This window comes from Chiloscyllium plagiosum, unplaced genomic scaffold, assembly GCF_037043375.1.
Source record: "Chiloscyllium plagiosum isolate Xiang-an unplaced genomic scaffold, Cpla_swu_hap1 HiC_scaffold_13, whole genome shotgun sequence".
Taxonomy (NCBI): Eukaryota; Metazoa; Chordata; class Chondrichthyes; order Orectolobiformes; family Hemiscylliidae; genus Chiloscyllium; species Chiloscyllium plagiosum.
In genome coordinates, this window is record NW_028270151.1 from 13,304,477 (window position 1) to 13,319,715 (window position 15,239).

At 48.2% G+C, this 15,239-nt stretch overlaps 1 protein-coding gene across 1 annotated transcript in view; it reads right to left on the reverse strand.

Annotated features, from left to right (window-relative positions):
* LOC122556165 (uncharacterized) overlaps window positions 1-15,239 on the reverse strand; it is a 121,318-nt gene that overhangs the window by 5,595 nt on the left and 100,484 nt on the right. The window contains exons 11-13 of the mRNA XM_087993329.1: window positions 4,046-4,135; window positions 3,805-3,947; window positions 306-486 (exon numbers count right to left, since the gene is read on the reverse strand). Of these exons, the coding sequence (XP_087849455.1) occupies window positions 306-486; window positions 3,805-3,947; window positions 4,046-4,135 (414 nt within the window). The remainder of the gene's footprint in view (window positions 1-305; window positions 487-3,804; window positions 3,948-4,045; window positions 4,136-15,239) is intronic.

Sequence of the window (15,239 nt, forward strand, 5' to 3'; positions counted from 1 at the left end):
GGTCTGTTTCTGTGCTGTACATTTCTATGACTCTGTGACTCTATAGCTGGACAGTCTTTTAGTTAGACTAGGAAGTGGCTTTCCTCTACCACAATAGACACTCAGCCCTGGGGATTCCTACACTTAAAGCAGATGATGATAGCTTGTCCAGACAACAGTGCACAAAACCATGGAAATTCCTCATGTGGTTAAAACCCCATCATCATTTCTTCCTGGGTTACATGGAACTCAGGTGAAATGTACAAAAACCCGCCACAGTGAAGTGGAAGTTCTACACCCAGACGGAAACCGAAATGTTTGATTACCTTTTTACGGTGACAACAGTTTCCCAAGGTTCCTGTAGCTAACCCGATTATGACGTGAGCAACAATCAAGGCTAATTGAAGCCCGCTGAGTGCTAGCAGAATGGAAAATAGTGTGACATTCCACGCCACAATGTGGCTCGGTTCTCTGCACTGGCTCCATGTGGTGAGGTCAATGAGATATCTGGATAAGGAAAAATATCACAAAAAAAGATTTGTGTTCTTTAAACATCTCACCAAGTCAACACTAAAAGATCAATATTTGAATGCATTTCAGACAATCTGTACTTCAGCCCTAGACACTGTATCTATACAGATTGACATCAAATTGCACAATACATAAGCAGGCATTTAGTTGAGTGGTGTTATGTTGGTGGTCATGCGCAACCATATCATCTCACATTTCAATGTTCCTTTCTCCCTCAAATTTATCATCCCATTCAGCACACTCGTGCCATTTGCTTCAAATGCACCATGTAGCACCAAGCACCCACATTAACTTAATGTCTAAAGGGGCTTTATACCAAAAGATGGTGGTAGAGTCAGTAGGAGAGTTAACTGAAGGAAAAGTTAGTGAAGGTAGGCCTTGAGAAGGTAAAGTTGATAAAGAAAAAGAGAACGTTTATAACACTGAAGGAGGGCATTCTGCACACGGCATGTTTCCGGCCAATAGTGGTATCACCGCTGGAATGTTAATCCAGACATCTAGGTAATGACCTGGGCACCTGGGTTCGAATTCTGCCATGGTAGATGTTAGAATTTGAATTCAATAAAAATCTGGAATTAGGAGTATATTGATGACCATGAATCCATTACCAATTGTTGGAAAAACCCATCTTCATTTCGGGAAGGAAACTGCCATCCTTACCCTGTTGTGGTCTACATATGACTCCAGACCCACAGCGATACAGTTGTCTCTTAACTGCCCTCTGGGTAATTAGGGATGAGCAATAAATGCCGGCCAGTGATGCCCTCATCCCATGAGTGAATAAAATCCAACAAATACAACGTTCCAGTCTTTGGTCTGCAGTTTAATAAGTTGCAGTCTTTCTAACATGTCTTTTTGTAAATAGTATAAAGGTTTCTGCCTCGACCAACTTTTCAGGTAGTGAGTTCTAGATGCCCTCTAGCATCAGGGTGAAGGCATTTGCCTCACCTCCCCTAGAATGCAGCTGAAATGAAGAGCTTTAGGAAGGGCATTGGAGTTGGAGTTTCACAGGAGGTTGCAGAATCAGCTCCTTGTTTGGTGTTCACATTACAAGTTCAATGATAATACAGTCCAATGTCCTCCTGAAGTTCACTGGCAGTCTTTATGTGAGACATGTTAAGTGTTTTTTCTTCCTTCACCCAACCCACCACAAACCTATTTAGTGTAGCCGTGCACTGTTACGAAATATAGGAAGAGATAGATGAATATACGTCAATGGAGTTGATCACAGAGGTGGATCTTTTTGTACCCAATTAAACTTGGGGCTCAGAGAACAGAGCAAGAAAACTAATTTACATAATAAAACCAAGAACTTGCCAATGCTGGAGAACTGAAACACACAGAAAGTAGAAAACGCTGGAGAAACGCAACAGCAGAGAAAACAGAGTTAATGTTTTGAGTTCTGAAGTAGGGTCTTTGGGTCTTGAACTACTAACTTTGCTCTCTCTCCACAGTTGCTGCCATTCTTACTGAGTTTCTCCAGCAATTTCTGTATTTTTTGAAGAAAACTCCCTTGTCTGACATCCAGTCTTAATAAAGTTGTCACATCTCTGAGGAAGTGAGCTGATGTAACGATGCCTCATGAGGAGAATTTTTAGCCTGTTTGAGCCACTAAGTAGCTCACAAATGTTATATACTCCTCTGTTCAATGCACCACAGAAGGTTCAAAATTCTACTGCTAATGTTGCATCATTTCTCCATCGTACAATATATAATATTTAACACTTGGTAATAATGACCCACTGCTATTAAAATTATCTAACTATATTTCATTGTTTCGATGGTGCTTCCTAGAACACACCTTTACTGTGCACAGATACAGAAAGCCTCAGCAGGTATGGCAGTATCTGTGTAGGGAAAGTAGAGCTAACGTTTCAAGTTCAGCAAACCTTCTTCAGAAATAGTTTCTCACGTAAAGAAAAGCCTCATCTATTGAAAACACATCAATAGTCATAATTGTTGTACCAAGTATGTACAATGCAGAAAATTCTACTGGACTTCCTCTGCATCCCCTCCAAGGATGACATGTCTGGATAGTACATGGATGGGATTGGGCTGGTGGGATATGAGTCAAGAGTGTGGTGCTGGAAATGCACAGCAGGTCAGGAAACATCCTCGGAGCAGGAGAGTTGACATATCGGGCATGAGCCCTTCATTATACCCGAAATGGCAACTCTCCTGCTCCTCAGATGCTGCCTGACCTGCTGTGCTTTTCCAGCACCACACTCTTGACTCTGATCTCCAATCCTTGTTTTCTCCTCCATGGTGGGACATGAACCAGATGCAGGCACTGGGACCAGATTAGTTGTGAAAACTGGACAGCATGGCAAGTTGGGCCAAAGGGCCTGTTTCCTTGCTGTAAACCTATACGACTATATATTAATCTATGTGAGGCCTGACCAGCAATTTTAGCTCAACGTAACTTCCCTCGTTTTGTACCTCATCATTATTACAGAGCCCAGGGTTGACAATCTTTTAGAGTTATCCGAGAGCCAACAGAAATTGAATTGAGCACCATGCAGCTGAGCTATAGAGAGACAGTTCAATTTCCAGTGGTGTGGGAGCTTGGCTTGTCACCAGGATGGGACATATTAATCTATCAACAGGAGCATGAGCCAGGGACGCATTAAAACCTCAGAGGAAAGATGGCAATCTTATAAGAATCCTGAGGCTTTTTTTTCTTAAAAACAGCCTTAACAAACTGCCCATTCATTTTCAAAAAGTATTGCACTTAATATGATTCACCATTGATGTCACTTCAAATATTGAAGCTATGAATGTCCATCTATAGCAAGATCTGGACAATATTAATGCCTGGGGGTGGCACGGTACCTCAGTGGTTAACACTGCTACCTCACACACTCGGGTGACTGTCTGTGTGGAGTTTGTACATTCTCCCCGTGTCTGCATGGCTTTCCTCCAGGTGCTCCGGTTTCCTCCCACAATCCAAAGATATGCAATTTATGTGAATTGGTCATGCTAAATTGCCCATAGTGTTCAAGGACATGTAGGTTAGATTCATTAGTCAGTGGCAAATATAGGATAATAGGATAGGGGAAAGGGTCTGGGTGGGCTATTCTTCAGAGGGTCAGTGTGGACTTGCTGGGCTGAAGGGCCTGTTTCCACACTGTTATGATTCTGTTGTGACCCCCAGCCTCTCCATTCTGGTAAATGTTTATAATTGTATAGTTCAGTTTATATTGCCCCTCCCTATTCTTACTCCCAAAATATTATCACCCTGTCTTCCTTTCAAATGTGGCAATGTTAAAATTAGATTATTTGGGGGTTTTTCACCTTCCACTCGTGTTGTTGAAGGGATAGTTCCATCCCAGATCTGTAAGGCAGTACGGGCCCTTTAATAAACCCAGAAGAGAGACATTGAAACAATATCCAGCACCAGCCATTCCGATCAGCGACACCATAACCACGGTCAGCACCTGGTTGAAAGAGAAAAGGCAATAATTCAGCAATACTCTTATCCAAAGCAATCCGACATTCTGCCAATGAAGGCAGAATAAACTAAGGGAATTCTTACCACACGGCTCTTGCCATAAATTCTTGTTCGACAGTGACCATAGATGTTATCATTCCCAAGGCCAATGAACACCACGATTGGAAAAATCATCTGCAAAATAAAAACAGAACAATATATTCAATGGAATTGATAGTATCAGCAGCCCTCTCCATTTGGACCAAGTGGTGTTTCCATTCCCTGAAACTAGTCAATCTGTCCTCTCAATGAAGGAGATTGCTATCTGTTCCTGGACCATGGAGTTAGTGTCCATGGGTTATGAAGTCAGGCTAAGTATAGAGTCTAGAGGCACCAAAACATCACCCGATGCCTCATGAGCTCCAACTGAACTCAGCAGCATTCTTCCAAGCCAGCTACCCCCTTCCTTATTCCCCTAACCCACCTACCCCCTTCCTCATTTCCCTAACCCACCTATGCCCTTCCTCATTCTGCTCCCAGGAGGACCAATTCCAATACCGAATAACCCAGATGGCCTCCTCCTTCAAAGATGCAATTTCCCCTCAGACGTGGTTGACGATGCTCTCCACCGCACCTCCTCCACTTCCCGCTCCTCCGCCCTTGAACCCCGCCCCTCCAATCGCCACCAGGACAGAACCCCACTGGTCCTCACCTATCACCCCACCAATCTTCAGATACATTGTATCATCCTTTGTCATTTCCGCCACCTCCAAACAGACCCCACCACCAAGAATATATTTCCCTCCCCTCCCCTATCAGCATTCCGTAAAGACCATTCCCTCCACGACTCCCTCGTCAGGTCCACATCCCCCACCAACCCAACCTCCACTCCCGGCACCTTCCCCTGCAACCGCAAGAAATGCAAAACTTGCGCCCATACCTCCCCCCTTACTTCCCTCCAAGGCCTCAAGGGATCCTTCCATATCCGTCACAAATTCACCTGCACCTCCACACACATCATTTATTGCATCCGCTGCACCCGATGTGGCTTCCTCTACATTGGCGAGACAGGCCACTGACTTGCGGAACGTTTCAGAGAACACTCTGGGACACCCGGACCAACCAACCCAACCGCCCTGTGGCTGAACACTTTAACTCCCCCTCCCACTCCTCCAAGGACATGCAGGTCCTTGGCCTCCTCCATCGCCAGACCATGGCAACATGATGCCTGGAGGAGAGCGCCTCATCTTCCACCTTGGAACCCTCCAACCACAAGGGATGAATGCAGATTTCTCCAGCTTCCTCATTTCCCCTCCCCCCACCTTATCTCAGTCCCAACCCTCAGACTTAGCATCGCCTTCTTGACCTGCAATCTTCTTCCTGACCTCTCCGCCACCACCCCCTCTCCGGCACCTTAAACCCCTTCCACCTATCAGATTCCCAACGCTCCTCCCCCAAGTCCCACCTCCCAAACTTTTATCTTAGCCTGCTTGGCACACCCTCCTCATTCCTGAAGAAGGGCTTATGCCCGAAATGTCGATTCTCCTGCTCCTTGAATGCTGCCTGACCTGCTGCGCTTTTCCAGCAACACATTTTTCAGCTCATTCCTCTAACCCACCTACACCATTCCTCATTCCTTTAACCCACCTACGCCCTTCCTCATTCCCCTAACCCACCTACCCCATTCCTCATTCCCCAACCCACCTACACCGTTCCTCATTCCTCAAACCCACGTACCTCCTTCCTCATTCCTCTAACCGACCAACCCCCTTCCTCATTCCTCTAACCTACCTATCCCCTTCCTCATTCCTTTGACCCACCTACCCCCTTCCTCATTCCGCTAACTCATCTACCCCTTCCTCATTCCTCTAACCCACCAACCCCCTTCCTCATTCCCCTAACCCATCCACTCCGTACCTCATTCCCCTAACTCATCTACCCCCTTCCTCATTCCTCTAACACAGCCACCACCTTCCTGATTCCTCTAACCCACTTACCCCCTTCCTCATTCCCGTAACCCACGTACCTTACCCCATTCCTCATTCCCCTAACCCACCTAACATACCCCCTTCCTCATTCCTCTAACACAACTACCCCCTCCCTCATTCCTCTAACCCACTTACCCCCTTCCTCATTCCTCTAACCCACCTACCCCCTTCCTCATTCTTCTGACCCACCAACCCCTTCCTCATTCCTCTAACGCACCTACCCCCTTACTCATTCCTCTAACCCACCCACCCCCTTCCTCATTCCCCTAACCCACCTACCCCTTCCTCATTCCTCGAACCCACCTACCCCCTTTACCATTCCCCTAACCCACCTACTCACTTCCTCATTCCCCTAACCCACCTACCTCCTTCCTCATTCCTCTAGCACACCTAACCCCTTCCTCATTCCTCTAACCCACCAACCCCTTCCTCATTCCTCTAACCCACCTACCCCCTTTCCCATTCCCCTAACCCACCTACTCGCTTCCTCATTCTCCTAACCCACCTACCCCCTTCCTCATTCCCCTAACCCACCTACCTCCTTCCTCATTCCTCTAGCACACCTAACCCCTTCCTCATTCCCCTAACCCACTTACTCCCTTTCTTCATTCCTCTAGCACACCTAACCCCTTCCTCATTCCTCTAACCCAGCTACCCCCTTCCTCATTCCCCTTACCCACCTACTCCTTTCCTCATTCCTCTAGCACACCTACCCCCTTCCTCATTCCTCTAACCCAACGACCCCATTCCTCATTCCCCTGACCCACCTACCTCCTTCCTCATACCTCTAACACACTTACCCTCTTCCTCATTCCTCTAACCCACCTACCTCTTCCTCATTCCTCTAACCCACCAACCCCCTTCCTCATTCCCCTAACCTACCTACTCCCTACCTCATTTGTCTAACTCATCTACCCCCTGAAGAGAAAATGAGGTCTGCAGATGCTGGAGATCAGAGATGGAAATGTGTTGCTGGAGAAGCGCAGCAGGTCAGGCAGCATCTAGGGAACAGGAGAATCGACATTTCGGGCATTAGCCTGAAGAAGGGCTAATGCCCGAAACGTCGATTCTCCTGTTCCCTAGATGCTGCCTGACCTGCTGCGTTTCTCCAGCAACACATTTCCATCTCATCTACCCCCTTCCTCATTCCTCTAATACAGCTACCACCTTCCTGATTGCTCTAACCCACCTACCCCCTTCCTCATTCCCCTAACCCACCTACCTTACCCCATTCCTCATTCCCCTAACCCACCTAACTTACCCCATTCCTCATTCTTCTAACACAACTACCCCCTCACTCATTCCCCTAACCCACCTACCCCCTTCCTCATTCCTCTAACCCACCAACCCCCTTCCTCACTCCCCTAACCCACCTACTCCCTACCTCATTCCTCTAACTCATCTACCCCTTTCTCATTCCTCTAACCCACCAACCCCCTTCCTCATTCCCCTAACCCAGCTACTCCCTACCTCATTCCCCTAGCTCATCTACCCCCTTCCTCATTCCTCTAACACAGCTACCACCTTCCTGATTCCTCTAACCCACCTACCCCCTTCCTCATTCCCCTAACCCACCTACCTTACCCCATTCCTCATTCCCCTAACCCACCTAACTTACCCCCTTCCTCATTCCTCTAACACAACTACCCCCTCCCTCATTCCTCTAACCCACGTACCCCCTTCCTCATTCCTCTAACCCACCAACCCCATTCCTCATTCCCCTAACCACCTACTCCCTACCTCATTCCTCTAACTCATCTACCCCCTCCCTCATTCCTCTAACCCACTTACCCCCTTCCTCATTCCTCTAACCCACCTACCCCCTTCCTCATTCTTCTAACCCACCGGCCCCTTCCTCATTCCTCTAACGCACCTACCCCCTTCCTCATTCCTCTAACCCACCTACCCCTTCCTCATTTCCCTAACCCACCTACCCCTTCCTCATTCCTCTAATCCATCTACCCCCTTTCCCATTCCCCTAACCCACCTACTCGCTTCCTCATTCCCTTAACCCACCTACCCCCTTCCTCATTCCCCTAACCCACCTACCTCCTTCCTCATTCCTCTAGCACATCTTCCCCCTTCCTCAGTCCCCTAACCCACCTACTCCCTTTCCTCATTCCTCTAGCACACCTACCCCCTTCCTCATTCCTCTAACCCACCTACCCCCTTCCTCAATCCTCTAACCCAGCTACCCCCTTCCTCATTCCCCTTACCCACCTACTCCTTTCCTCATTCCTCTAGCACACCTACCCCCTTCCTCATTCCTCTAACCCAACGACCCCATTCCTCATTCCCCTGACCCACCTACCTCCTTCCTCATACCTCTAACACACTTACCCTCTTCCTCATTCCTCTAACCCACCTACCTCTTCCTCATTCCTCTAACCCACCAACCCCCTTCCTCATTCCCCTAACCCACCTACCCCCTACCTCATTCCCCTAACTCATCTACCCCCTGAAGAGAAAATGAGGTCTGCAGATGCTGGAGATCAGAGATGGAAATGTGTTGCTGGAGAAGCGCAGCAGGTCAGGCAGCATCTAGGGAACAGGAGAATCGACGTTTCGGGCATTAGCCTGAAGAAGGGCTAATGCCCGAAACGTCGATTCTCCTGTTCCCTAGATGCTGCCTGACCTGCTGCGCTTCTCCAGCAACACATTTCCATCTCATCTACCCCCTTCCTCATTCCTCTAATACAGCTACCACCTTCCTGATTGCTCTAACCCACCTACCCCCTTCCTCATTCCCCTAACCCACCTACCTTACCCCATTCCTCATTCCCCTAACCCACCTAACTTACCCCATTCCTAATTCTTCTAACACAACTACCGCCTCACTCATTCCCCTAACCCACCTACCCCCTTCCTCATTCCTCTAACCCACCAACCCCCTTCCTCACTCCCCTAACCCACCTACTCCCTACCTCATTCCTCTAACTCATCTACCCCTTTCTCATTCCTCTAACCCACCAACCCCCTTCCTCATTCCCCTAACCCAGCTACTCCCTACCTCATTCCCCTAGCTCATCTACCCCCTTCCTCATTCCTCTAATACAGCTACCACCTTCCTGATTCCTCTAACCCACCTACCCCCTTCCTCATTCCCCTAACCCACCTACCTTACCCCATTCCTCAATCCCCTAACCCACCTAACTTACCCCATTCCTCATTCTTCTAACACAACTACCCCCTCACTCATTCCCCTAACCCACCTACCCCCTTCCGCATTCCTCTAACCCACCAACCCCCTTCCTCACTCCCCTAACCCACCTACTCCCTACCTCATTCCTCTAACTCATCTACCCCTTTCTCATTCCTCTAACACAGCTACCACCTTCCTGATTCCTCTAACCCACCTACCCCCTTCCTCATTCCCCTAACCCACCTACCTTACCCCATTCCTCATTCCCCTAACCCACCTAACTTACCCCCTTCCTCATTCCTCTAACACAACTACCCCCTCCCTCATTCCTCTAACCCACGTACCCCCTTCCTCATTCCTCTAACCCACCAACCCCCTTCCTCATTCCCCTAACCACCTACTCCCTACCTCATTCCTCTAACTCATCTACCCCCTTCTCATTCCTCTAACCCACCAACCCCCTTCCTCATTCCCCTAACCCAGCTACTCCCGACCTCATTCCCCTAGCTCATCTACCCCCTTCCTCATTCCTCTAACACAGCTACCACCTTCCTGATTCCTCTAACCCACCTACCCCCTTCCTCATTCCCCTAACCCACCTACCTTACCCCATTCCTCATTCCCCTAACCCACCTAACTTACCCCCTTCCTCATTCCTCTAACACAACTACCCCCTCCCTCATTCCTCTAACCCACGTACCCCCTTCCTCATTCCTCTAACCCACCAACCCCCTTCCTCATTCTTCTAACCCACCGGCCCCTTCCTCATTCCTCTAACGCACCTACCCTCTTCCTCATTCCTCTAACCCACCTACCCCTTCCTCATTTCCCTAACCCACCTACCCCTTCCTCATTCCTCGAATCCATCTATCCCCTTTCCCATTCCCCTAACCCACCTACTCGCTTCCTCATTCCCCTAACCCACCTACCCCCTTCCTCATTCCCCTAACCCACCTACCTCCTTCCTCATTCCTCTAGCACATCTTCCCCCTTCCTCATTCCCCTAACCCACCTACTCCCTTTCCTCATTCCTCTAGCACACCTACCCCCTTCCTCATTCCTCTAACCCACCTACCCCCTTCCTCAATCCTCTAACCCAGCTACCCCCTTCCTCATTCCCCTTACCCACCTACTCCTTTCCTCATTCCTCTAGCACACCTACCCCCTTCCTCATTCCTCTAACACAACGACCCCATTCCTCATTCCCCTGACCCACCTACCTCCTTCCTCATACCTCTAACACACTTACCCTCTTCCTCATTCCTCTAACCCACCTACCTCTTCCTCATTCCTCTAACCCACCAACCCCCTTCCTCATTCCCCTAACCCACCTACTCCCTACCTCATTCCCCTAACTCATCTACCCCCTGAAGAGAAAATGAGGTCTGCAGATGCTGGAGATCAGAGATGGAAATGTGTTGCTGGAGAAGCGCAGCAGGTCAGGCAGCATCTAGGGAACAGGAGAATCGACGTTTCGGGCATTAGCCTGAAGAAGGGCTAATGCCCGAAACGTCGATTCTCCTGTTCCCTAGATGCTGCCTGACCTGCTGCGCTTCTCCAGCAACACATTTCCATCTCATCTACCCCCTACCTCATTCCTCTAATACAGCTACCACCTTCCTGATTGCTCTAACCCACCTACCCCCTTCCTCATTCCCCTAACCCACCTACCTTACCCCATTCCTCATTCCCCTAACCCACCTAACTTACCCCATTCCTCATTCTTCTAACACAACTACCCCCTCACTCATTCCCCTAACCCACCTACCCCCTTCCTCATTCCTCTAACCCACCAACCCCCTTCCTCACTCCCCTAACCCACCTACTCCCTACCTCATTCCTCTAACTCATCTACCCCTTTCTCATTCCTCTAACCCACCAACCCCCTTCCTCATTCCCCTAACCCAGCTACTCCCTACCTCATTCCCCTAGCTCATCTACCCCCTTCCTCATTCCTCTAACACAGCTACCACCTTCCTGATTCCTCTTACCCACCTACCCCCTTCCTCATTCCCCTAACCCACCTACCTTACCCCATTCCTCATTCACCTAACCCACCTAACTTACCCCATTCCTCATTCTTCTAACACAACTACCCCCTCACTCATTCCCCTAACCCACCTACCCCCTTCCTCATTCCTCTAACCCACCAACCCCCTTCCTCACTCCCCTAACCCACCTACTCCCTACCTCATTCCTCTAACTCATCTACCCCTTTCTCATTCCTCTAACCCACCTACCCCCTTCCTCATTCCCCTAACCCAGCTACTCCCTACCTCATTCCCCTAGCTCATCTACCCCCTTCCTCATTCCTCTAACACAGCTACCACCTTCCTGATTCCTCTAACCCACGTACCCCCTTCCTCATTCCTCTAACCCACCAACCCCCTTCCTCATTCCCCTAACCACCTACTCCCTACCTCATTCCTCTAACTCATCTACCCCCTTCTCATTCCTCTAACCCACCAACCCCCTTCCTCATTCCCCTAACCCAGCTACTCCCGACCTCATTCCCCTAGCTCATCTACCCCCTTCCTCATTCCTCTAACACAGCTACCACCTTCCTGATTCCTCTAACCCACCTACCCCCTTCCTCATTCCTCTAACCCACCTAACGTACCCCCTTCCTCATTCCTCTAACACAACTACCCCCTCCCTCATTCCTCTAACCCACTTACCCCCTTCCTCATTCCTCTAACCCACCTACCCCCTTCCTCATTCTTCTAACCCACCGGCCCCTTCCTCATTCCTCTAACGCACCTACCCCCTTCCTCATTCCTCTAACCCACCTACCCCTTCCTCATTTCCCTAACCCACCTACCCCTTCCTCATTCCTCGAATCCATCTACCCCCTTTCCCATTCCCCTAACCCACCTACTCGCTTCCTCATTCCCTTAACCCACCTACCCCCTTCCTCATTCCCCTAACCCACCTACCTCCTTCCTCATTCCTCTAGCACATCTTCCCCCTTCCTCAGTCCCCTAACCCACCTACACCCTTTCCTCATTCCTCTAGCACACCTACCCCCTTCCTCATTCCTCTAACCCACCTACCCCCTTCCTCAATCCTCTAACCCAGCTACCCCCTTCCTCATTCCACTTACCCACCTACTCCTTTCCTCATTCCTCTAGCACACCTACCCCCTTCCTCATTCCTCTAACCCAACAACCCTTTCTTCATTCCTCTAGCACACCTACCTCTTCCTCATTCCTCTAACCCACCTACCCCCTTCCTCATTCCCCTAACCCACCTACCTCCTTCCTCATTCCTCTAACCCACCTACCCCCATTCTCATTCCTCTAACCCAACAACCCTTTCTTCATTCCTCTAACACAGCTACCCCCTTCCTCATTCCCCTAACCCACCTACCTCCTTCCTCATACCTCTAACATACCTACCCCCTTCCTCATTCCTCTAACCCACCTACCGCCTTCCTCATTCCCCAACCCACCTACTGCCTTCCTGATTCCTCTAACCCACCTACCCCCTTCCTTTTTCCTCTAACCCAGTTACCCACTCATTTCTCTAAGCCAGTTAGCACTTCCTTTCTTGACGCAGTTACCCCTCACATCTCTAACCTATTTACCCCTCCTTCCTCTGAACCCTGTCACCCCTTACTTTTCTAACCCAGTTACTCCCCTTTTCTCTTACCCAAAAACCCCTTATTTCTCTAATCCAGTTACCGCCTCACTCTCCAACTCTGCTATTCCTCTAACCAATCATCCAGTGTTCCATCACTGATAGTTTCACACTTATTGATACAAATGTTCGGATCTTTCACTGAAAGGAACATCAGTATAATCATCTTTGGATTGAAATCATGTTTGAAATACCCTCAGAGAATAAACAGAGCACATTGTTCTCAGAAAAATGGGCAATACAGCAGCGCAGTGTTCAGCACTGCTGCCTCACAGAGCCAATGACATGGATTTGATCCCACCTTTGGGTCACTGTCTGTGTAGAGTTTGCACATTCTCCCTGTATCTGCGATAGTCTCCTCTGGGGGTTTTGGTTTCCTCCCACAGTCCAAAGATGGACAGTTTAGTTGCCGGCTAGATGGGTTAACCATGGGAAATGCAGGGTTACAGTGCTAGTGTTGGGAATGAGTCTGGCTAGGATGGTCTTCAGAGGGTCAGTGGGGACTCAATGGGCTGACTGGCCTCTTTCTACACTGTAAGGATGCTATGTCTATGAAAACAGACGGAAATGTTCAGCATCAAAACGATTCATCCAAGGAAGAACCCCATCACTTAATTGAATACATTGAAAAGTCAGCACATGAAAACTGTGGATGTTTAATCTCATTTTATGTTGAGAGATATCTGTTCCTCTGAGCAGATTAAGCATGGACTAAATGTTGTCATAGAAACTGAAACCCCGTGATGAGGTCGCACCTTCAGGAGAGGAGAGGAGGGGAAACAGGGGATGAGAAAGAATAGTCAGCAGCTTAACAATGAATCATTCTCAGAGACTGACGGTGGTTTTGGGTTCCATCATCACACATGGAGCATATCTTACAAACTGCTCTATAAAGAAGATGCAGTGAAACAGCAACGTTTTGAATGGGGCATCTCCATTACCACTCTAATCCTGTACAAGACTGCGATTAACCATAGTGCTTACAAGAAGAGCAACTTATTTAAAATAGCAATGCTGAAGAATTAAAATACCTAAGTTGCATTAAGCAATACATTACAAATGAAACTTTACAAGAATATTTTCTTTTCATCCTTGTTTTCCCCTCCTGGATTTAATGAACTAACTGGGTGTAGCAAAATTGGTCCAACAAAATATCAAAACTAGGATAGCGCTGTTTTTCAAACAGTACCCATTTGGTTTAGTGAATCCAGCAATGACAAAGAAAGGGATAGGCAAATTATTGAATCAGGCAGTAGAGTTGGAGATCACTCAGCCCATTGTGATCACATGCTAGCATGTTGAAGGAGCTAGATTAAAGTGGTGCTGGAAAAGCACAGCAGTTCAGGCAGCATCCGAGGAGCAGGAAAATCGACGTTCGGGCAAAACCCCTTCATCAGGAATAGAGGCAGAGTGCCTGCAGGGTGGAGAGATAAATGAGAGGAGGGTGGGGGTGGAGAGAAAATAGCATAGAGTACAATAGGTGAATGTTGAAAGAGCTATGCAATTAGTATCGTTTTCTCTCCAGCTCTGTCTTCACAGTCTTGCTATTTCTATCTCCCTTTCCAGTATATTTTCGATTCCCATTTAAAACTTACTATTGCAAGACTCTTTCAGATAACACATACCAAATTATAACAATTAAAATTTACACTTCCTTATGGTTCCTGCACCAACTCTCTTAAATCAGCAAAAAATTTTCTCGTTAAATAGCAAAAACAGCAAATGATGGAAATGCACAGTAAGTCAGGTTAGTATCTTAATTGGAAAGATAGATGATTTATTAACTTACGACCTCCAAAATCAATGCAACCTTTCCATTTGAAACATAAATCTTTTTACAATGCGTCTTCTAATTTTCTAAAATAAAACAAAGAAATGCAGATGCTGGAGATCTGGAACAAAAACAGAAATTGCTGGAGAAACACAGCAGCTCTGGCAGCATCTGTGGGAAGCTAGGCAAAAGTTAATGGTGACCGTTCATCAGAACTGTTAACAGCTAGGAAAATATGGTATTTGTGCTAAAGATGAGGAATGAAAGCAGCCATTTCTGTCAGCTGCAGTCGGATGCCACTATTAGCCACATATTCCCCTCCCCTCCCTTAACTGCCTTCTGTAGAGAGCATTCCCTCTGTCTCAGTGGTCCATTCCTCCTCTATTCCCCTCATGTTCCGAAAACCCAATGGTGCCGTCACAAGCAGCACACCAGCCCATTGACTTCCTCCTTTCCCACTCTCCAAGGTCCCAGCCACATCTTCCAGGTGAAGCAGTGATTTACCTGCACTTCACACAGTCTGCTGTATTCCCCACTCACACTGTGTTCTCCTCTGCATTGGTGAAATGAAACACTCTGGGTGACCATTTTGCAGAACACCTATGTTCTGTCTGCAAAAATGACCCTGAGCTTTCAGTTGCTTCAACACACCCACCCAGTTCTCTGTCCCGGGCTTGCTGCAGTGTTAAAGCAAGCCTCAGCACATTTCATTTTCTAACTGGGGACTCTGCAGCCTTCAGGATTCAACATCGAGTTTGA